We start from the raw sequence: 24,668 nt of genomic DNA, 5'->3' as shown, positions 1-24,668 counted from the left end.
TCCTTCAGATTTGCTTTGAAGACAGAACAGCAGTACACACAAAACCAGACCACAACACAAAAATACTTGTAAATGTGAAGCTGGTTAAGGCACTAATATTTTAAAAATACCATATTATATTCCCATTTCTCAAAAGTAAACCAAATTTATGGGGTAAACTTTTTTGTAGTAATGTTAATAAAATATTATTCTATTTCAGATTACAAACTTTAAAAAATATTAATATATGTTTTATATATACAGATAAATGTTGCACGTTTAATACATTTCAATACTATTATTTCAGCAGCATAAAATACAGAATTAAATGGTACCAAGTACATTAAAGACATTACTGAATTTCAGATGAACATATCTCAGGAAATGTAACAATTACTAGCTGTCTTCTTTAATGGTCTCCCATATCTTGGATAATCTAGAGACAGGAACTCATCAGTGGAATTTACAGATGTTGCACTTGGGATCTCACTGCTAAATGACAGCGATGGCTGGTGCTCACTGCTAAATGACAGCGATGGCTGGTGCTCACTGCTAAATGACAGCGATGGCTGGTGCTCACTGCTAAATGACAGTGATGGCTGGTGCTGAATAGCTAAGCCAACTGACTTCTCTAAAGCTGCTTCTAGCAGTTATGAAGTGCCAAGGACAGTCCATCTTTCACTCTACCCAACATGTTTTATGAAAAATTTCATCTGCCATTTCTTCTTAGTACTTTACTATTGGAAATATTCAGCTTCTCACAGTGACTGATGAATTATCATCTTAACACCTGCCTTCAAGTCAGACAGGTAGACCACAGCAGTGGGGTGTTTGTGTTGACCAACTGCATGCATCTCAATCTCCGCTGAATCCAATTCCAATTCTCATGAGTCAAAGAAAACAGAAATGAATCCTTTCTTTTATCCTACAACCCATCAGAAGTTGAACAGGTGAAAGACCTAATATTTGGGAGTGTAGTACTCCTATTCCAAACTGAGACAGTTACCAAGGCTACAGACGAGAGAAAGGTGGTACACACAGCCTACCTAGACCTCGCAAAGGCCTTCGACACCATTCCCCATTCTGGTATTATAGACAAGCTCACCAGCCTGAACATAAACCCCTACGTCACAAGATGGGTTGCCAACTGGCTCACTAAAAGAATACACATGGCGAGAGTTGCTGGAGCTAGGTCTGACTAAACCAGTTACAAGTGGCATTCCCCAGGGTTCAGTCCTAGGACCCCTCCTGTTCAGCATATACTTCGCAGAGGTACAGGCAAGCATAGGATGACTATGTCTGATCAAGTTCACAGACGACTGCAAACTAGGGTCTATAATTGACTCTCCGGCTGACACAGACATCCTCCAAAAGGGTCTCAATGAGATGGATACCTGGTGTTAAAATCATGGCCTCAAGTCAAATACCAAAACGTGCATAGTCATTTCCTTTGGAAAAAACAAAGTACCCACAAACTACCACATAGGTGGTAGTCCCCTAAATACAGAAGACGTAGTAAGGGATCTGGGGACCCAAGTAGATAGTAATCTCTCCTTTGATAATCACATTGCCAAAGTGGTTAGAAAATCCTTCTATGTGGCTCACCTAATCACAAAAGGATTCACATCCAGATCAAAAAGAGGTCATTGTGCCCCTCTACTCATCACTCATCAGACCCATCATAGAGTACAATGCCCCATTTGGGATGTACCTTACAAGACACCTGCAACAGCTGGAAAGACCACAGAAGTACCTCACCAAGAGGATCACTGGCCTCAAACAGATGCCCTATGTAGCTCGACTGAAGAAACTCCAGCTGTACTCTGCCTGACATACAAGGACATGTCCAACCCAGAATTCATGGACATGTTCCACCTAAAAAAAACCATATCCCTCGAGCCACACGCTCTAGGGATCTAAACCTCACCACAGTAATAAATAGGATGTGCTGGAGGGATAGATTCCTGTCCCAGCGTCTTCCCATGCTTTGGAACAATATTCCAATCTATATTAGGCAGAGCTCCTCGCTAACACTCCAAGAGAAACCTTGATGAGTGCATGGGAAACAGAAAGTTTACCCCGGGGATCACTTCAGTGGCTCTGCTGGACAGAGGCACAGGGAACCTTGATGAGTGCATGGGAAACAGAAAGTTTACCCCGGGGATCACTTCAGTGGCTCTGCTGGACAGAGGTACAGGGAACTAATCTAAGGGGGTGGCAAAAGCCAACACATGCTGGCTGGGCTTATAAATGCCTACGGGTAGATAGCCTAGTACCTACCTATGAACCTTTGGTAAGTGAAAGTATAGTTGGGTAAGTAAACAACGCTTGAATGATCACTACTGCAGTAGCCTTTGCTACATGAGTTATATCCTGCCATGGATATAACAGCTGGCAAGCTTCCAAAACTTCAGGGCACTTTCCAGGCACCAAAACTGTCAGGCAGCTTGAGTTGAGCTGATTAAAAAACAAGTTTGGACATCGTGGCTTTCAGAATTTTCCTGCCAAAACAGAGAGGGAGGTAGAGCCCTGAAAGGACAATGCTAGGAAGAACAAAAACTAACCATGCCATGGCATAAACAACGCACCAAAAAACAAAGAGGATGGATGGGATAGGTGCGAGTGGCTACTGCAGCAGGGATTAGTCCAACATCTACTACCATTGTAACTAAACAACTGTACTATGTTCATCATACTGATCATTGCTGCAGTAATCTTAACAATATGGGTAAATTATGCTAGTTTACTACATTTGGGAGGTAGAAGGAAGAGAGTTCAGAAGCCCCTGGAGAATGGTCCTTGCTAAACCTGATACAGACCTAGAGAAGGAATCAAGTTTAAAGTCCTTTGTAAAAGCATGTACAGAGGATCAAGCAGCAACTTCTAGAATATGTCTATAATTCAACCCTTTCCAAAAAGCAACAGATGAAGCCAAGGCCCTGGTAAAGTGGGCCTCGACCCTACCTGGAATAGTTTTGTGGTGGTGAGTATAACAAAAGGTAATAGCCTGAGATAACCATTTGGAAATAGTCTGAGTGATAAAGGCTGTCCCTTCTCCTTTCCTTGACAAGAAATGAACAATTAATCCGAAGGTCTGAAAGATTTAGTTTTGTCAAGGCACTATCTGAGATGTCTGTGGACATCCAAGGTATGGAGTACCCTTCCTCCCTCATATTTGGTTTCAGGGGAAAAATGTGGAGATGAATAGTTTGTCTTAAAGTAAACTCAGACACCACTTTAGGCATAAAAGAAAGATTAGTTCTCAAAGAAATGCTATCCCCATGGAAAGTGAGGTAGGGTTGACTCACCATAAGAGCCTGCAAATCATATACCCTTCTAGTAGAGGTCAGAGCAATTAATAAAACTGTTTTCCATATGAAGAAACTCAAGTCAGTCAGGTTAGCTTGTTCAAATGGAGCAACTGTTAGCTTCTCTAACACAAAATTAATATCCCAGGGAGGGGCTACCAGTTTTCTTGACGGCCTCTTATGCATAACTCCTTCGAAAAAACATTTAATGTATTGAAAGAGAAGGATCCATGGGCAGACATGTGGAAATGGCCAATAAAGGAACAGTGACAGAGGAGTAAGAAAGGCCATAGGATAGTAACTCACACAAATATTGTAAACCATAGAACAACTACCCTGAATGGGTGTTGATTATGCTGCTGGCACCAACTACAGACTCTTCTCCATTTGCTAATATAGGACTTTCTTGTACTAAGCTTTCTTGTCTCCATTAGCATCTGCTACACATTCTCAGTAAAAAGGTGCCTAAAGGGAATTAAAATCTGTCATTCAGGCAGTCAGTTGAAGTTGACTGGGATCCAAGTGTATCAAACACCCCAAGTCTTGTGTGAGTAGATCCAGTCTGAGGAAGTGTGTGGTAAGTGACCCTGGCCACTTCCAAAAGGAGGGAGAACCACAGCTGTCTGGGCTAGAATGCAGTCACTACAATGATCCTGGGGTATTCCTTCTGAATCTTCAGAAGTACCCGGTTTATTAGTGGAATGGGTGGAAAAGTATACAGTACCATTCCTGTCCAAGGAAAATAAAGGGCATTCATCTTCCAGACCTTCTTGTGTGGAGTTCAGGAGCAAAATTTTGCTGGCCGATTGTTCAGACAGGAGGCAAACAGGCCTACTTGAACCCCCCCCCCCCACAGATGGATCAAATCTTGGAAGACCCCCTCATCTAGTTTTCATTTGTGAGAGTCTGCCTTTGCCCTGCTCCACTCATCTGCCACAGTTTTGCTCTGACAGAATGTAGGATACCTGTAGAGTAAGATTGTGCTGTAAAGCTACATTCCAAGTCAACATGGCTAGTCTGCAGAGGGGGTACGACCCCATTCTCCCTTGCTTGTTAATGTACCACATGACTCTTGTGTTGTCTGCAACAACTTGAAGAAGTCCTTAGGACCAAAGATGATTCAGAGAATGGACAGCCTTGATCAGGGGAAGCATTTCTTTTAGATTTTTGTGCTGGTTTCTGTCCTTGATTTCTCACACATCTTGCAGTTTTGTCCCTCCTAAAACTGCTCCCCAAGCAAACTCCGAGGCATCTGTGGTGACTGACTGTTTTGGAACAGGGAGGGAGAAGGGGAAACCCGGACTTAAGGATATTCGCTGTTTCCACCAAGTGATTTCTCTTCTAACAAATGCCAGCACTGGGAGTTGAAAAGACAAAGGATGTTGGTGCTGGCACCAAAGAGACTTCAGATATCACTGTATCTTTCTCATGTGGAGTCTTGCCAGGGGTATCATGAGAATCATAGATGCCATGAGATCCAAAATCCTGAGGTGTTCCCTCACAGTGACCAAAGTCTGAGTGGAACCCCCTGGAAACAGATCTGGACATAGATCTATTTTATCCTGTGGAAAAAAAGCTCTTTGAACTGTGGTGTCTAGTTGACATCCCAGAAACACAATCCTGTAAAAAGTCAAGAAAGACCTGTGAATGTTCTCTTTGAATCCCTGCTTATTTGGATCTCTCACCCAAGAGAGAGATTCTTGGCACTCTATATATATATATATATATATAAATAAAAGACTCTTCAAAGATAAGCAAGTTGCCCAAATATGGAAAAATGTGGATACCTTGTAGCCTGCAACGAGTTAACTGTGAACACTCTTGATGCAGTGAATAGTCCCAACGGTAAAGCAGAGAACTGATAATGAGAACCAGTCACAAAAAACATTAAGAAATTTCTGAAGTCTGGATGGATAGAGATGAGATGAGCAACTTTTAAATGGAGTGTTACCAGGAAACTTGAAAGAGGAATAAAATGTTAACAGGTTGTCAAGTAACATCGTTTTGAATTTGGGCACTATTACAAACAGGTTCAGGAAAGTCACCAAGTATTTTCTTTCTTTGGTACTAAAAACATCTTTGAATAAATATGCTTTCTCACCTGCGAAGGTGGAACTGGTTCTATCCCTCCCTGGGTCAGCATGAGTTGAATACAGGAGGAAACATGAGAGTCTGGTTTGGTGGGTGAGGAATGACCCCCTGGAATTAAGGAAATTCCTCCCACTGCCATCTGTAACCTTTATGAATGATCTTTAGAACACATTTGTTTGAAACTATCTGCTGCGAAAGAGAAAAATGGAGCTGCAGACTTTCCAGAAGAAAAATGGGGCTGTCAGAGTGGGAGAAGGAAAACAAAATGGGGCTGCCAGACTGGGAGAAGGAAAACAAAATGTGTCTTAAATAGTCATTCTGACCTATTGAACTGTCCTTAGTTTTGGGAGTTTCCAGAATTGTTCTTGGAAGCCCTTTGCAATTTCTTCTTAAACATCTGTTTACCTGTATTTTCTAGAAACCGTTTATTTTCTTTCTTACCAAAATTGGATGAGAGCTACAGAATCCCTTGGAAAACTTGGTAAAGGAAGGCTGAAAAATCTTAAGGGATTTCCTGGATTAACTTGCACCTTTCATCATACTTTGATCACCTCTGCAGCAGTTCAGCTTGTATTCCAAGGAAGTGGACTCCCCATGAATATGGATGGCAAGAAAATGATTGTTGGACATTGCTATTCCCACATGCTCACAGCTTCCCAGCATAAAAGGTAGAATTGGGCTCTCCCTTATTTATTGATATACAGTGGATATAAAAAAGTGTATACACCCCTGTTAAAATGCCAGGTTTTTGTGATATAAAAATGAGATCACAATAAATAATTTCAAAACTTTTCCCACCTTTAATGTGACCTATAACCTGTACAATTCAATTGAAAAACAAATTTGTTAGGGCAATAAATATAAAAAAATAAAAAAAAAAAAAAACGTGCAACAAGCTGGTTGCATAAGTGTGCACACCCTTAAACTAATACTTTGTTGAAGCACCTTTTGATTTAATTACAGCTTTCAGTCTTCTTGTGTACACACCTGCCATTAATTAAAGAGACTCCACTTAACCCCAAATAAAGTTCAGCTGTCCTAGTAAGATTTTCCTAACATTTACTCAGTTGCATGCAAAAGCAAAATCCATGGTTGACAGAGAGCTTACAAAACATGAAAGGGATCTCACTGCTGAAAGGTATCAGTCAGGAGAAGGGTACAAAAACATTTCCACAGCATTGGATATACCATGGAACACAGTGAACACAATCATCAAAAAGTGGAGAAAATATGCAAAGAACTGGACGTCCCTCCAAAACTGATGAAAAGACAAGACAAAAACTGGTCTGGGAGGCTGCCAACAGACCTACAGTAACACTGAAGGAGCTGCAGGAATTGCTGGCAAGTACTGGTTGTGTACTACATGTGACAACAATCTCCCGTATTCTCCATATGTCTGGACTATGGGGGTAGGGTTGCAAGACGAAAGGCCTTTTCTTATACAGAAAAACATCCAGGCCAGGCTAAAATTTGCAAAACAATACATCAAGTCTCCCAAAAGCATGTGGAAAATGTGTTATGATCCGATGAGACCAAGGTTGAATTTTTTGGCCACAATTCCAAAAGGTACGTTTGGCACAAAAAAACAACACTTTGCATCACCAAAAGAACACCATCCCCAACGTTGAAGCATGGTGCTGGCAGTATCATGCTTTGGGGTTGCTTTTCAACTGGAACTGGGGCTTTAGTCAAGGTAGAGGGAATTATGAACACTTCCAAATACCAGTCACTTTTGGCCCAGAACCTTCAGATGTCTGCTAGAAAGTTGAAGATGAAGAGGAATTTCACCTTTCATCACGACAGTGACCCCAAGTACACATCCAAATAAACAAACGAATGGCTTCACCAGAAGAAAATTCAAGTTTTGGAATGGCCCAGCCAGAGCCCAGACCTAAATCCAATAGAAAACCTGTGGGGTGACCTGAATAGGGCTGTGCACAAGAGATGCCCTTGCAATCTGACAGATTTGGAGAGCTTTTGCAAGGAAGAGTGGGCAAATATTGCCAAGTCAAGATGTGTCATGCTGATAGACTCCTACCCAAGAAGACTGAATGCTGTAATTTAAATCAAGAGGTGCTTCAACAAAGTATTAGTTTAAGGGTGAGCACACTTATGCAACCAGTTTATTGCATGTTTTTTATTTTTTATATTTTTTCCCCTAACAGTGTTGTTCGTTTTTCAACTGAATTGTACAGGTTACAGGTTCATAGGTATGAACTAGGCTAATGGCCCTGGAGTCTTTACAAGCCTAGCCCATAAAAGTGCCCTGGCATCATGCCGCCCAATGTTAGTTTCCAGTGCCTTAACAAGTACAGCCACTGGAGTGAACTTTCTATTTCCCATCCACTCATCAAGATTTCTCTTGAAAAGGGCCATTGAGGTGCTCTGCTTGACATGTATGGAAAGTCTATTCCAGAGCATGGGCAGTCTCTAGGTTCTTATGCACCTGTCCCTCCAGTATGTTCTGATTGTGGTAATGAGGTTGAGGTCTCTGGAGCATTTGGTGCGGAAGGACTGGGATTTCTTTAGATGTAGCATTTCTAACAGAGCTGGGTCAGACATGGCTTTGTAAGTCAAGCAGAGATCGCCTCTTAGTAGATGATATGAGACAGAAAATAGCTGGAGTTTTTTTATTCCGTCCACGTAGGACATGTGTTTAAGGCTTAGGATCCTCTTTGTGAGGTACTTTTGTGGACTTTCCAGCTGTTGCATGTGTCTAGTGAGGTACATACCAAATGGGGCATTATACTCGATGATTGGCCTAATGAGGGAAGAGTAGAGAGAGATGATGACCTCTTTCTTCCAGGATGCAAAACCCTTGGTAACGAGATGTGCCATACAGAAGGACTTTCTGACCACAGTGGCAATGTGGTGGTCAGAGGAGAGGTTGCTGTCAACCTGTGTCCCCAAATCTCTTATAAAGCCTTCAGTGTTCAGTGGGCTCCCATCAATGTGGTAATTAGTGGGAACTGAGTTTTTCTCAAAGGGGATGACAATGCGTTTTTTTGGCATTAAGCTTAAGGCCATGGTTTTGACACCAGTCATTGGTCTCAGTGAGGCCTTTCTGTAGGATGTCTACATCACTTGGGGAGTTAATAATAGCTCCCAGCTTGCAGTCATCTGCAAGCTTGGTCAGCCAGAGTCCCTCTGTGTTGGCCTGGACTTCTGAGAAGTAGATACCAAACAGGAGAGGACCTAGGAAAGATTCCTGTGGGACTCCACTAGTGACTGGTTGGCAGTCTGACTTGGAATCCGTTACTTTCATACTGTGGGTTCTAACTGTGAGCAACGTGCAACCCACCTAGTGATATAGGGGTTGATGCCTAGTTTGGTGAGTTCATCAAGAATTCTCGAGTGGGGAATGGTATCAAAGGCCTTGGCCAGACCAAGGTAGGCTGTATGAACTGCCTTGCCCTCATCCACAGCTCTGGTGAAAGACTCAAAGAAGTCAACCAGGTTGAGCAGGCATGATCTACCTTTCACAAAACCAAACTGCGTCAGATCTAGAGTTTGGAGATTCCCTATATCCTTGTTAATTAGGTCCATGATGATGCGCTCCATAGCCTTACATATCAGACTCGTCAGGATAATGGGGAGATAATTCCCAGGGTCTGTAGTCGCTCCCCCTTTATGGAGAGGGATGACTGTAAGTGCGCCATTCTGTAAGGACAAAGCCTGAGGTGAGGCTGTGATTGAGCAGGGCACACAGATGTGGTGCCAGTTCACTTTGTAGTTCATGTAGAATGCATCCAGGGATATTGTTGGGTCCCATGGAAGCTGTATTCTTCGCATTGGACAATGCAGCTTTAACCTGTGCTGCAGTAAGTAATGCTGGGTACCTGGCATTCTTCTGGTCACATTAAAGGTGGGAAAATTTTTTAAATGATTTATTGTGGTCTCATTTTTTATATCACAAAAACCTGCCATTTTAACAGGGATGTGTACACTTTTTATATCCACTGTATGCCATACAACTGCCACATAGTCCAGCTGTACGGTTATGATTACCACATAGAGGTATGCCAACTAAGTATCAATGCTCAACAGTGCTGCTCTCATCTCCAGCGCACTGATATGCAAAGAAAGCTGTGAGGATAGCCAGATGCCCTGAACTGCTGGCCCATTGAAATGCACCATTCAACCCAGGGTCGATACATTTCCTGAACTTACAGTGAAGGCTATTTTGTCATGGTGCTAGATTTTAATAAAGTATTTTTACAGATAGGCATTATAGATATAATATAACAGTAAGCTTGTCACCAAGGGGTAGGGGAGGGGGGAGATGTTGCTAAAAGAAAGATTGCTGGCATCCATCCGTTAAGTCAAATGATGCTTGCAGGACTGAGCAATGTAGATTTGATACTTCATAAGATTCTTGTCCTGAAATCACAAGACCTGAAGGGTATACTGGATAATTCTATGGGGCATCTCGCATAAGGAACACAGGTATGGCTGCTGTTATGAGCCCCAACATCTTGAAACAGACAGTAACCTGTGGTTTTACAAGAAATAGGAAAGAAACTTTGGACTGAAGAGTCTGAATTCTCCTTGTGGGGAGTCTTGCATTTATGTCCAAACAGCGCCCTACAAATATGAGCAGCTACACAAACTATACTTAAGAAATAGCCAAAGTCAACATTATTCCCAGAGAATGGAACAAGCTGATCAGAAACTTCCTCATTGACAGTAAATGATGTATAAAGGGGTGGGGGTCATGCCAGCTTCACTGGCAGATAGGCCAAAGCTGGGACAACTACCAAGGTAACCATAGTGATATTAATGGCTCAGGCACCATTACATCCATCAATGGAGAGGACAGGCGTGACAAGGCCTAAGCCTGCTCAGCTCTCGTCAGGGAAGGCAGGATGATCATGTTCTTGCGAGCATATACTCTGCGGTAGAATCCCTGTCACAGACCAGGGATCAGACGGAGGTGCCTCTCTATACAAGAGGGGTCAAATGAATTCATCAAGTGGAGGTGTGGCATGCATTTCAAAGGCCCACCCACACACCTGCTCATTCGGCATGACCAAGAATGAGTGGGAGCTACAGTTTAAACAAAGGAAAAAAAAACTCTGACTTCTGCCTCGCTGATGGCTCTTTTTGGTTGGCTCTCACCCAGGTAAGGGGAACAAATGAACAGCTGGCTGACAGAGGTGCTGATGACTGGCAGGCAACAGGTAAAAGGAAGTAATGCAGAGAGATGCCAGTTATCCAGACACATAACCACTTTGGTTCCCAAGAGATCCATGTTCACTGCAACCACAGATATGCTTATTGGTTAACATCTCAGGAGATGAGGTGATGTTTAGAAATTGTAGAATCTGGAACTTATAAAGGATTGGCATGGAGTATGAAGTGCAAAAAACCTCCTGAATTTCTTTGATACTTATGTGGAAGCAGGTGTCCCAAAGATCCACAAAGCATATCCAGCTTCCATCTGCAAGGCAAAGAAGGAAGGAAGGAAGGAAGGAATGACTGCAACTGAGAAAATTCAAAAGGTTTCTTTGGGGATAAATGTACTTAGACCCTTTAATCCACAATCAGTTTCCATACAACTATGAGACTTCATACTTTTCTTTTAACAATGTGGACCATCTGGCAGGAAAGATGACAGGTGAAACGGAGGTGGAAGGGAAAGGCCACCATATAACCCCTGAATGGTTAATAATTTCCACCCTGACAAGTGAAAAGGAATAACCCCTTACTGTCTCTAGGGGGTAGCAACTGAGCAAAGGCTTAAAAGCTACTTCTGACCAACTGTAAGTGAACTGAGGCTGCCCAACAACTGCCAACAGTCCCCTGCCTTGGGGCCCTCACTCTCTTCAGAAATTACCTTGATTACCCAGATTGACGTTTTCCCTGCTGTTGTGCACTCCAAACCAATATTTGTTAGGGGAAACCATATGTTTTGGAAAACATACATTGAGGAAGAAACATACATTGAGGAGGCTGAATTTTAATTCAAAAGTCTTATTATCATGTTCAGCAATGTGTGCCTGGAAGATATTTTCTGGCCCAAATATTACTGATCTCTGGAATGGGGCATTCAGAAAGGTCACTATGGCATCCTCAGCAAAACTGTTTAATTGCAGACTTTTTTTTTAAATTTAAAACAGGTAGACTGGACCCAAGCACCCATATTCAGCTACAATCTTGTTGCAAAATGAAGTAAAATATATACAGGTTATACATTACAATAAGTATATTTAAAAAATACAGATATAATACAATGAGAGATCAAAACAAAATGGTGCTTAGTTCCATAGTCAAACCTCAAATGTCCTCTAGTCAGACAGTAAGAGTTCACACTTGATTTGGGCTGCAGAAAAGTATTTTTCTTTACCCTGAGAATAGCATATGAATGATTTCAGACGTGGCTGTTATTATGAACTTGTGAACAGTGGCTAGGGACCTTATGTTCACTCAGCCCAAGTTCTATGGTTTACGCCTCTAACAGAAAAATGTTTTTGTGACACAATCTACTGAATAGCTTAGGGTGACAAGAATGAAGGTGGTGACATCAGGTGATTTAAGGTATTGGAAGATAGTTTTATTTTTAAGGAAGGAAACTACAGAAACTAGTAGCCGAATAAGATAAAGCATTTTGTATTTTAGTAAAAAAGGTAATCTGGCCCACAATGTAATTAGTGAAGCATCTCCTCATTTTTAGATTTCATATTTTTTGTTCTGTGAAAGGAATGGGCCTCATTCTCAAAAAAGGGCACAATCAGAGTACATGAAATCTGCTTTGATTCAGTCCCCGATGTTTCCCATAACAGTCTGCTCAGAACCTATAATGTACCCAGAATGGCCTCCTTTTGTAGTTCATATGGGGTTACTTACACTGGTAACATTTTTTTTAAATACACTGGGAATTTTGTTTTTGTTTAATTAGCACAGTTACTCCTCCTACCAGTAAAACTATCTGGCTGTTCTTGCGCTATAGCGTTTGGTGGTTGATCGTCCCTCTCTGGTGGGAAGGGTAAGGGGCTAATGTAACAAAGCCAACAAAAAAGTCACTGGTACCACGAACTGCTCAATACAAAACTTTATTCAGACTTAAAAAACAGTAGTAAAAAACTTTCACTTCACAAGGCTTCCTCAGGCAATATAAAACCACAAGTAATCCAATTAAATAATATCGTAGCATATTTAATTAGTCTTGTTTATGCAACTCTTTCAGCATAGGTTTTAAAGAGAAACCGCCATTCCAAACTTATAGAATATGAGCCCTAAGGCGCAAAATCCAGTTCAACTCTTCTACCTTTGTCATATCTTTAACATTCACTCCACAAATTATATCAGATGTTAACTTTAATACAGAAAATTTAAAAATATGACTTGCTCCTTTCTCTTTCATATGTTTATATAAAGTGCACTTCTCCTTATTTCAGATAGGTAGTTGGTGATGTGCTCTTTAAACTTCTGATTTGTTTTTCCTACACAGTTTGCATGACATACCTTACATACGGCTAAATAGACTAAATTATGTGTTTCTGTTATCATATGGAGTTATTGGATGTGTAAAAACATTACTTCCATCTATGAAGCTACAAAAACTACATCTGCCACATTTAAATGCACCTCCAATCTCCTACATTAAAAGGTAACATCTGATATAATTTGTGGAGTGAATGTTTAAATATGACAGAGGTAGAAGGGTTGAACTCGATTTTGCACCTTAGGGCTCATATTCTATAAGTATGGAAAGGCAGTCTCTCTTTAAAACCTATGCTGAAAAAGTTGCATAAACAAGTCTAATTAAATATGCAATCATGTGACTAAGATACTATTTAAATGGATTACTTGTGGTTGTTTTATCCTGCCTGAGGAAGCCTTATGAAGTGAACGTTTTTAACTAGTGTTTTTGTAAGTCTGAATAAAGCTTTGTATTGAGTGGCTTGGGGTTACTGCGGTGGTGGTGCTGTGGTAGCGTTGTTGCCTCACAGTTAGACATTGCCCGTTCGATTCTCAGTTACAGCGTCTTCTGTGTGGCGACATGCGTGAATGGGCGTTCCTTCTTTGAAGGTTGTGCGTTAGGCCCGGCAAGCCAGCACTTCAAAATCTTCTGCCAATCATTAGCGGACCGGAGTTCCACTGTGGCGACCCCTAACCGGGAAAAGATGAAAGAAACAAACAAACATTGAGCGGCTTGAGGTTCCAGTGACTTTTTGTTGGCTTTTAGATTTGCGAATTGAATTACACTGGATTTGCTTATGCTACTGGCTGTTTTTTGAGTTTTGTAAGGAGCCAGTACACTAGATATGGGAAACCTTGAAACCCATGCAGTCTTAGGTAAGCTGCTATGACTGCCATGGTTTTGGTGAACACCCTGTGGGCTGTAGTGAGACCAAACGGCAGTGCTCTGAACTGGTAATGACGGTCTCCCAGCTGAAAACAGAGAAAACTCCTGGATTGTTTAGTTATGTTCACAAGGTATTAAGCATCCTGAAGGTCTATACAGCACATCCAGTCGTCCTTCCTCAGAAGGGCCAAGATGGACTGTACTGTGATCATCCGGAACTTTGTCTGTCTGACAAACTAATTTTGGTGACTGAGGTCCTCGGCTTTTTTTTTTTTCAAAACCAAAAAGAATCCTGAATAGACTCTGGATCCTTGTTCCTCTGTTGGGACCTCCTAGATTACACACTCAGCAGCTTTGCTATCTCTGTTGCTGCTACTACATTACTCTGACTGGGTGGAAAATTTGGAATTTTCTTTCTGCTGATTAGAAGGAAAGCTTTTGGTGATTATCTTCTGCAACCGAGAATCCTGAGTTTGGCTAACCAGCCCTCAGACGGCCTCCAGAGTGCAGCAGTGGGGAACAGTTCAGGAGCGCTAAACAACTTCTTTGTGAAGGGACCTCAAAACCCTTGATTTTACAGACTGCCTCGGCCCTGGAGCAAGGTCCATTAAAAGTTGTTCGCCCCTCTGCTGTGGTGGGCTGTCTAACTAGAATTATCCTGGACAAAATTCTGGGATTTTCAAAACCAGAGCTTCTTTCCATCCTTATAGATCCCACTCAATGAAAACTAAATGAAAACTCCAGCCAAGCTAGAACTTCCAGTGAGTGACCTCCCAAACCTGCTGTAACAGAGGCACATGGGATATACCCCACTAGCTATGGATATGCATAGTTCGGCCTTGCTATGACCTCGTCAGCATAGCACAAGCAGACTGACTAAGCATAAGAAACACAAGGCTGTTATACCCAGCTGATGTCCATTATCATTAGGGTGACTGCAAAATATCCCAATTTTGCAGTCACCCTAATGATAATGGGCATCAGCTGGGTATAAAAGCCCTGTGTTTCTTATGCTTAGTCAAACAGTCTGCTTGTGCTATGCTGACAAGGTCATAACAAGGTCGAAATATGCATATCCATAGCTAGTGGGGTTTGGCTTTACTGGTCTGAAATTGTCCATTAAAACGACTTCAAATGTAAAAGTCATGGGCAATCAGAATCGCCATATAGCTGAAACACCTGATGTTCATAAGGATCATTTGCATATATCCCATGTGCTTCTGTTACAGGAGGTTTGGGAGGTCACTCATTGGAAGTTCTAGCTTGGCTGGAGTTTTCATTTAGTTTTTATTGACTGTTTTTTCAGTGTGACCTTCTCACTCTTTGCTTTAATCCTTACAGATCCCAGAAAAAGCCCTTGGGGGAGGGTGGCAAAACACATCCCTATTGCATACTAAGTTTTGCCCTCTTGCTCGCTTCTGGTTAGCATCTCTTTTATTTGGGTCCAAACAGTGTTGACCTGTTGATGAAGGACATCTTGAAACCTTCTGCAAAGTCACAGAAAGTGCAGATGAATAGCAATGCTGGTGCCTGATGCTCTCATACTGCCATCTGCTGTGTTGGGAAAGCAAGAGCATGGACACGTTAGACAGCTGGAATTCCACAGTATTCTGGATATCCACTGGCAAATTATCAGAGAGACTTGGAAAGTTCCTTTGTCAACCCCCCCCCCCCAGAAATGAGTCATCCAAGTCAGATAGTACAGTGAGCAGTAGGTGAACCAGCCCTAAACACTTCCAGTCAGATAGTACAGTGAGCAGTAGGTGAATCAGCCCTAAACACTTCCAGCAATACGTTTTTCTCTAGAGATGGGTATTCAGATGACCAACCCCCCACCACCACTCTGCTTCATCAATTCCAGGATCTCTGCAAAGGAGATGTCTTCCATGGGGAAGATAAGGGACCCCCTCACCCTCCTCGAAGTCAGTGTCTTCTGTGAGCTATTCTTGGGAGAAAGCAACATGCCTCCTCTTGCATGTGCATTTCCTGCGACCTTCCTTTGGGTGGGTGTTCTAGGGAGGTATCTGAATCAGAATGGGGACTCCGAAAGCAAGGACCCTTGAGGGCGAATGAGGTTGGCTGTCCCTGATGGACAGAATGTTGGGTCAAAGCAGCAGAATCCAATGGGAGTCAGGACAGAGTCAAGCTGGTGTAAGCAACCTCTTCTCTAGACCTGAATAGAACTCTTCAAAGCTTTGAAAGCTAAAATCAAAATGAGAACCAAAGAAGGTCTCCTGGGACCCTAAGGAAGAAAAAAAAGTCTCCTGCCACTTGACTCAGCTCTGAAAATGACTAGGGATCCAAGGAGTTGTGGCTGAGTTGCAGGGGTTGAGTTTCATGCAGAGGCTTTCAGAGCTATCTCTTCCCCTCTGTGCCTCAGCCTTGGACAGCTCTGCTCAGGGATTCTTCACAATTTGACAGAGCTGGAGTCAAAAGGGAAAGGGAAGGAGCTGGAGTCTAAGCTGACACAATTCTTATCTCCTGCAAGATTTTCGCACAGGTTTTTCTCAGCACCATGGAACTCTGGACCAAGGAAGGAGAAATCAAGGTGCACTCTGGGTGGGACAGTCCCAGTGATACCTGAGGGGGGGGGGGCTAGGAGAACTCCCATTTAAATCTGGGTTTAAAGAAGCTTCCTCATCATCCTGTCAATGTCAGCTTCAGAAAAATATCTTATTGACTGAAAAGACCTGTGGGAACAAGCCACTAACTATGGTCTTGAAGATCGATGCTTAAGGATAGGTGAATGCATCCTGCAACTTGCTGGATCTGGAGAGACAGAGTTTGGATCCACTGTTGCTGCTCCTGATGAGATGCCAGAGCCATCAACCTTAAAGCTTTAGGTGCCAGTGTAGACTGGGGGGTCGGATTCAGAGACCTCTTCATGGGTCTTTCCTTTTGCTTTTCATTTCTCCTAACTTTTTTCTCTGTCTCTATCCTTATCCTTTGACATCTTAGATTCATCTCTTCATTTGGAGAAAGGAGAAGCAGATGAAGAAGCAGAAAGTGGAGTAGATTCTCCTGCTTGGGCATGGGGTTGACCCTTTAATACTAACTTGTTCCTGCTGTTTACCAAAGGCCTGGCCCTGAAAGAAAAGGAAGACTCACAGTCCACATTAAGGCAATCAGCCCCCCCAGCAATAAATGCACTGGTTGTGCAGATCTTGTGGACAAACCTTATGCCCACAGGGATTACTTTTCTTGAATCCAGAAACACTGTCTGACTTTAAAACAAGGAAAATACTCTAAATGAAAACAGAGTAAATATGTTCTACTTTTAAACTTTTTTTGTAACAGGTAGAGGAAAAAGAACAGAATAAAATTCCCACAATGGCAAAGTTCAAAAAGCAGCAACAGTTACAGACAGACAGACGAAAAGGTCCTAGACCTACTGTACTACCTACAAAACAGCATAATAACAGAATATACAGAAAAATAGCAGAAATAAGCTAAATAGAATACTTGACTAACAGTGAGAACTAAGCCCTCACAGAACACAAATGATGTAGTTAGGCAGCAAACAAGATCTGCATTACTTTATGGAAGAAATGTGCATTATGGGTAGGGGAGGAGCCTAAGCCCAAGTCCAAAAAGTTAGACAAAAGGTGCTGAGGTCAAATGGATACAACATCAGATCCGTTTTTTTTTTTTTTTTGTATTCAAGACAATATAATTTGGGGAGATAGCTATTTCTTTAAACAATACGGTTTTTAGCCTTTCCTCAAACTACATCTCCTTCCGGCTTCAGCCTTCTTGAGTGTTCATAGGTTCATAAAAGATTACTAGTTTAATGGCCCTAGAGCCCTTAGAAGCCTAGCCATATTTACCTTGAGTTGCCCCAATTGTCGATGGTTAGGTCGCAGAGGTAAGGGTCTATGGTAGTTAATAACTACTTCCTCTGTATAGGAGGGACATGGGTGCCACCCCAGGAGTGAATCTGTGGTCACTCATCCACTGATCTAGGTTGATTTTGAAGAGGGTCAGGGAGGGTCTCTGTTTGGAGTAACTGACTGGCCTCAAAAGGTATTAGATCAGTTGGACAGGAAACCAAAAATGCTACATGCTTATCAAATGATTTATAAAAATCAGTGTAAATCAAGATTATATATTCTGGTGTGTTTCTCCCCAGGCCTCTGCTGAAAATTGGCTTTGTTCCAGGTTGGACTTTCCAGGTAAACAAATGTTAAATAAATAAATAAAAATATTCCGCATTCTGAAACAGGTATGGGCCTCCTTGAAATTGATTACATGTATACATCTGCAATCGTAGGATTGCATACACAACTGCTGACCTCACAAGATACAAACATAGTGAAAGTTTTAAACCATGAGGAGAACAAATCTAAGATGACGTCCCTTCTTAGTTTAGCAATTAAACTAGAAACAGATACAAATCAAGTGGCAACTGAATGTGCCAAACCACAAAGAAAAGAATACAAGGTGAACGCTCAAATGAGATGGCAAGAAATGTAGAAAATGCATAAATATAGTTGCAAGTATAGAAAACTCTTGGAACAGCCTCATGTCGATCAGAACCGAACATGGGAATGGTTAAGAAAACGTGAATTTAAACTAAAAAATGAAAGGTTAATATTGGCGGCCCAGGATAGTGGACTATGTACACATTAGTTTAAAGTCCACTGAAATGTGGAAGAAGCAAACAAATGCAGGTTTTGTAAAACAGAACTGTAAACAGTTGCACATCTTGTTGCTGGTGCGATACACTAATGCCGGACTGTACACTGAAAGGCATAATAATGTAGCAAGACGTTTGCACTGGGGATTGTGCAAACATTATAATACTGACGGAGCTGAGAAGCAATGGAAACATGAGCCACAAAGCATTATAGAAAATGATGAAATTTATATTACATGGGATCACCCATTGCCAACAGACAAAAACTAGATGCAAGATAACCAGCTACATAGTCCATGAAAAGAAGACAAAAGTTTGGTCACTGAAATTTCTACATCCAGTGACTACACTGTCTTATGTACAGGGAGACACACAGTCATAAAATACCAGGAATTACAGGCAGAAAGAAGGGCAATGTGGAGGAAGGATACCCATACTGTTCCAACTGTAGCAGGAGCAATGGGTCTTATAAAAAAAATTTACAATTGTACTTAGACATGTTACCAATACATGTAACTCCGTAAGAATTACAGAATGAGTCATTACTGGGCATATTGCAGGTGCTGCAAATAGTACTTCTGGCTAACAAAGACTGAAACAAATTTCATGAACTTTAATCATACTTTGACTTGGGAATCGGGTCCATTCCCGTCATGGTATTAGAAACCCCAAAAAATTAGAGAAATTAAATTGAGCAAGGCCATCACTGCACCACCTTCTCTAAAAACAAATGGCTCATCATCCAACACAGACAAAACAATGTATAGCCTCCTTAATCATTAAACTGCTAAGCCAGGAGTTTTTCTCTTTTTTGCCAGCCAACTTAAAAATCCTTAAACACCACTACACAGATCATGCCTTCTTTGCTTTAGCCTTCAAGAATCTGAGAAGCCCTACCTTACAATAACAAAAGAATTACTTCACAACAATTCAGAAAACACTTCAAACAATACCTGCTTAAAGGAGCAAAATGCCAATGCTTCCACAGTAATCATATTACTTAGCTCACTTTGATAATACCACCCCAGATGCACCTCTGTACTAATATGCCCACCCCATCCCAGCTTCCCTCCTTCACCCTTGTATCCTTTTTAGCTCTCTGGTCTTTTCTCTTCCCTGACGCACTCTATGACCTCACTCTTTCAAGAAACAGGAAGAGAATATGACATTCCCTTATGTTTCACTAATGTACATTCACTACTCTCTCTTTGTGCTCTCCCACATGTTAAAATTATCTGTGTGAAATGATACTAACATTTTTATTGTTGTCTTTACACTAATAATACTTTTACTACTTTATAATTTAACTTTCAAAACCACTGGATGAACCAGTAAATGGTCCACCTGAATCAGTGTTCTTCCCCAGTTAACAAATAAAAAATAAATTCCGAACCTGGGTTACAGAAGAATTGGGTATACTAGACGTTTTTTTTCAGTCCCTTTAAACCAAAAGCTAAACTGAAGGCTCCTGAAAGAAGCAATTAAAGCAGTTCCACAGTTGGATAAATCAGTAAAGAGCCTGGTAACTGAAAACAAAATTCAGGACTCAGTTCAAACTAGCTGATGGAAGGCAGTCTCTAAACACACAATGTAACTGATAACAAACCACACAGCACGACAGGTGTTCTACATTTCAACGAAGAATAGGGCTGCCAAGAAAGAAGTGACTGCAATAAAAAGCAGTACTATGACAGGCACAGAAATTAAACCAACACAAATAATGTGTACAACACACACACAAGGCAAACTCAGTGGAACCCACAGCAAGTTTGTTTTTCTGTCCTGTGCATTCAAAAGGTAGTAGCTTGCTTGATGCACCCCTCAGTCACCAGCTGTCAGTTAGGACATCTGACTCAGCAGCAAGGCTTGGAGAAGCAGTACAAGTTACTGTAAAAAGAAATAAAATAAAAACACGAACCAGACAGCAGTAGCCGGAAATGACAAAACCCAAACTTACACTTTGGGAAGAAAGGAAATAATGAGGTTACATCCATTTTTTGGTGCAGACTAGCACTTATAAACACTGCTCAATTATATCACACAAAAAAGTCAAATGCAATAAAATCTTATATTAAACAGGTTTGAAAGATATGAAAATACAAGGCTAAACACTGCGACTGCAGCAAAATTCATGAACTTTTGCTCTATATTTAACAAGCGATTTCATAAAACTTGGCATACCATGCACTACTGGATAACCAAGACCAACTCGCTTCTGTGTTCGAATTCTCCATGTCACTTTGTCCTTTATGATGTCCCGCAGTGTCCTACAAACTAGTGGCAGTACATTCTGGACAAACCTAGCATCCAAGTATGAAAAAATTTCTAAAATCACCTCCCAAGGTAGGAACAAAAGTCCTTCATTCATTCCAACAGGTGACTTTTTCAGTTCGTTCATCTGAGACTTTACTTCATTAGGGAGAAAATCCAGTGATGACAGCTGTAACTTATTCCCCATTTCAGAACTTAGACTGCATTTCTGAGTGCTGGCAGAGCTCCGAACATGATCTAAATACTCTTGTGCTTGCAGATCTGGGTCTCCCTCAGCTTCTGTTTCTGACTCACTGTCTGAAAGTATGTTCGAAGAAAGGGAGTTCTGTGCTGTATCCATTATTCAGCAATGACACCAGCTAGATCTTTCCCTGTAAGAATAAACAAATAAAAGCATAAAAAATGCTTGTATTTGACAGTGATAGAACAACCTATCATTGTGCTGAGGAGCTGCCCAAACAGCATCACTAATGGAACATGTCAAGCTTAAAACTACACAGTACAGAAAAAGAGACTAAGCTATGTCTATCAATGGTATAAACAAACATTCAGGCACGTTTTAAGAGCGATTCAGTCAACAATGAAGCTGAATGCGTACTGATCATTTGCTCTTGTAAACCTCAAAACTAACTTATTCTAGACAGCAGTGGATGGAAATGTAATGTGAGAGCCTTCAAGTCACATACAGGAAGTTAATTCACAAACCTATGATCTTCCTGTATGTCTCTCATTATTCCAGACACAAAATTGTGTATTTTGACACCAAAATTACACAGCATGATGTTCCATTTTAGTACTGTACACTCCGATGAACCCTTCGCTCATGGAAATGATCAGTCAGGTTTTGCATTTATTTTATACATATGTTTTGTGAAAATTGGAAAGCATAAAACGAGTTTAACACTTTAAATAACTTAGGTTGTAGTGAATATCTTCAGGATTTAAAAGAAGACCAACAAACCAGAAGGCAGGAGGCAGCCGGAGCTATGCAGGCAGTAATTTGGGGCTTCTACAACTAAGACCACCACAAAAACAAGAAAGATTCCTGTTCATCTTCCAATTCACCAAGACTACAACACTGAGCACACTCATTTACACCTAGTACATACTAAGGCTGAATGCATCAACACCATATGCAATGCCAGACTTACAGTATGTACTTAGGAAATGAAAACAGCAGCAAACACTGACATTGACAAATAACTAATTATGGTTATGTGGGAAGCAAAACAAAACCACAAGCAGTAGCATATCTGAAATCCTAGCAGAAACACTGATGAAGGCATGTTACCTCATGAATATAAAAAGGGGGGGGGGGGGTAGCATAACATATAAACGTTATGAAAAAAATGTGCTTGTATACACCAAGAACCAATAAGGTATGAAAGAGCAGCAAAATACAGCTATGCAAGAATGCACAGGCAAAGACTACATACTTACTGTTCAATGAAGGAAATCCTGACAGGAGATACCACCTCTATTTTGTAGCACTGTGTGTAAGCATGCAGTTTTGTTAATGCAAGAGACTTCTTTGTTGTCAGAGGCAAACTAACATCTCTTCCAGTACAGCTTGTTCATCTGTGATAGTGGTCACCATGTCTATAAGGCTGACCTGTAGATCACCAGGGATAATGAAGAATGCCGCTCGTTATGGGTCTACTGCTTGAGGTGGCTTCCCCTATTTTGATTAGGTGCATTCTATCAGTCAGCCAGTTTGATACCCATCTGGTAACATATGGATTGATGTCAAGCTGACAGAGTTTATCTATTATGCCCGAGTGGGGAATAGTGTTGAAGGGTTTGGCTAGGTCAACATAGGTGGTGTGTACCATCTTCCCCTTGTCCATGGCTTTGGTGACTGTCTCAAAGAAGTTGACCAGATTTATCAGACATGACCCCCCCCTTGACAAAGCCAAACTGTACGGGGGGGTCGAGTGTTTGGAGGTTGCCAATGTCCCTGTTAATGAGGTCCATGATAATCCGTTCCATAGCCTTGCAGATCAGGCTAGTTAGGCTGATGGGTCTATAGTTTCCTAGATTGTTGGATGCCCCACCTTTGTGTGCAGGGATGACAGTGGCTGTCCTCCACTTGGCTGGGGCAAAGCCAGTACTCAGGCTTTGGTTGAATAGGGCGCCTAATGGTGCTGCAGGTTCCTGCCCGAGTTCGGGTAGAATGCAGCCTGGGATGTTATCGGGTCCCATGGAGGCTTTTTGCCTTTGAGAGGGCAGGGATGACCTGTTCCCTAGAGATAAGGGGTAGGGGGGCAGGTACTAGGGATGTCCTAATTTACTGATGGGGGGACATAGGGGTGACGTGTTCACTGAGTGTCAGCCAGTAGGTTAGCTATATCGACAGCATTTGTATATGGGTGTCCTTGACCATCAGTTCTGAACAGATCTGGGTGCTTCCTTTGAGACTGCGGGCATATGTGAAGAAGGCCTTATGACTGTCTCTAGTAGATGTGGCCAATTTGGACTCAAAGTTGGCTGTAGAGGATTTCACTTATACTCTTATTTGCTTGTTCAGGTTAAGGACAGATGGCTTCCAATTGGGTACCTGCCTCTTCTTGGTCCTGGACTGCAATTTTACCTTTTGTTACAGAGTTTATTTATTGCAGATGTCCACCAGACGGGTTTACTCTTCCTTGCAGAGGATAATTTAGTCCTGTCAGGTATTCCTGATTCCATGCATCTATACAAGTGCTTGTATAGTACTTTGGTGCCAGTTCCTACAGAGGGGGAGGGGGCTGTGAAGCTGTTTCTACCATCCCTCAAGGCTGTAATCAGCTTTGGAGAAGTTTTTTTGTTTGACCCTAGCTGGGGGGCGGGGGTCAGGGGAGATGATGACTTCGAAAGTGACTGCTTTATGGTCAGATCTTACCAAGAAGGATGATACTGTAGGGGTGCTGCAGTGGTTACTCATGTTGGTTAATACCAAGTCCAAGATATTATCACCTCTTATGGGGATATCGACTAGCTGTTTCAAGGCATTTGCACTGATAAAAATCGAGGAATCTCTGGGCATTTGTGTTCTGGCAGGAGTAGTTTTTCCAATCTATGGTGGGTAGTTAAAGTCGCCCAGGATCAGGGTAAAGGGTTGAATCTTGATAGATTCGAAGCGGTCCAGATAGGTCGAGAAGGCATCTTGAGTCGAATTTGGGGGCCAGTTGCTTGCTATGATTTGAATAGGGGTCTTGTCAACTGTTAACTGCACCTGGAGTGTCTCCTGTGTGTCATACTGTTTGACCAGCCTGGAGGTGTGTGCCTTTAATATATATTGAAACTCCACCTCCTTTGGCTTTGCTACCCACAGTTTGGGGTTTGAATGTATGATAGGATGAGTAACCAGGTAAGGCAGAGGTGCTCTCTGCAGCTTTGAACCAGGTTTCTGTGACTGCATAAATGTCAGCATCTTCCAGTGTTAAGAATGCTTGCAATGAGTGCAGTTTCACATTTAGACTCATAGCATTTAGCAGCATGATCTTTAATTTGCTGCATCATTTCCTCTGTGAAAGAAGAGGATGGCAAAGAGGGCTGGTTGTTTCATGGCTTGAAAGGCGACACACAGACCTACACAGAGTACAAAGAGAGGGCTGCCATTCTTTCCTAATAACCAAGATTTGTGAGGCCTCTGATCTTTTTTGCTATAACTGAGGTCTCTCAGGTTGAGTGATATGTTTAGATAAATACACGCCACCAAACAGTACTTTATTACCAATAATGGGTCGGATGAGGTACAAATAAAGGGAGAAATCAAGACTTTTTAGGAGTTAATGAATATGGCTTGTGAAATTAAAGGAGCCAGATAGAAGGCTTTCTGAACCACTGTGGAGACACTGTGATCAAATAAGGGATTATCAACTATGGTGCCCAGATACTTTGCAGAAGTGTCTGAGTGCAGGGGTGTATCACTTGTATGGTATGGTAAACATCTTAAACCATTATACCAGCTTCCTAACCCCGAACTATGCTACATTTTTCACATGTAATTTAAAACCTGCGTCCTTGAACCAATTGTTAACATTGTCTAACCAATACTGGAATAATTCTGAGTTAGTGGAAGACCAGATAATAG

General features: G+C 41.7%; 2 protein-coding genes across 2 annotated transcripts in view; one reads left to right on the top strand and one right to left on the bottom strand.

Annotated features, from left to right (window-relative positions):
• Positions 1-24,668, top strand: part of RNASEH2A (ribonuclease H2 subunit A) — an 859,137-nt gene that overhangs the window by 106,004 nt on the left and 728,465 nt on the right. The gene's annotated exons all lie outside the window — the stretch shown is intronic.
• Positions 1-24,668, bottom strand: part of FBXW9 (F-box and WD repeat domain containing 9) — an 869,916-nt gene that overhangs the window by 824,775 nt on the left and 20,473 nt on the right. The window contains exon 2 of the mRNA XM_044082395.1: positions 20,504-20,964. Within this exon, the coding sequence (XP_043938330.1) occupies positions 20,504-20,933 (430 nt within the window). The 5' untranslated portion in view covers positions 20,934-20,964. The remainder of the gene's footprint in view (positions 1-20,503; positions 20,965-24,668) is intronic.

The sequence above is a fragment of the Protopterus annectens genome, chromosome 9.part0 (assembly GCF_019279795.1).
Source record: "Protopterus annectens isolate FY-2018-M chromosome 9.part0, PAN1.0, whole genome shotgun sequence".
NCBI classification, from domain to species: domain Eukaryota; kingdom Metazoa; phylum Chordata; order Ceratodontiformes; family Protopteridae; genus Protopterus; species Protopterus annectens.
Note: the sequence above shows the minus strand (reverse complement) of the source record. Positions and strands in the feature narration are given on the sequence as shown.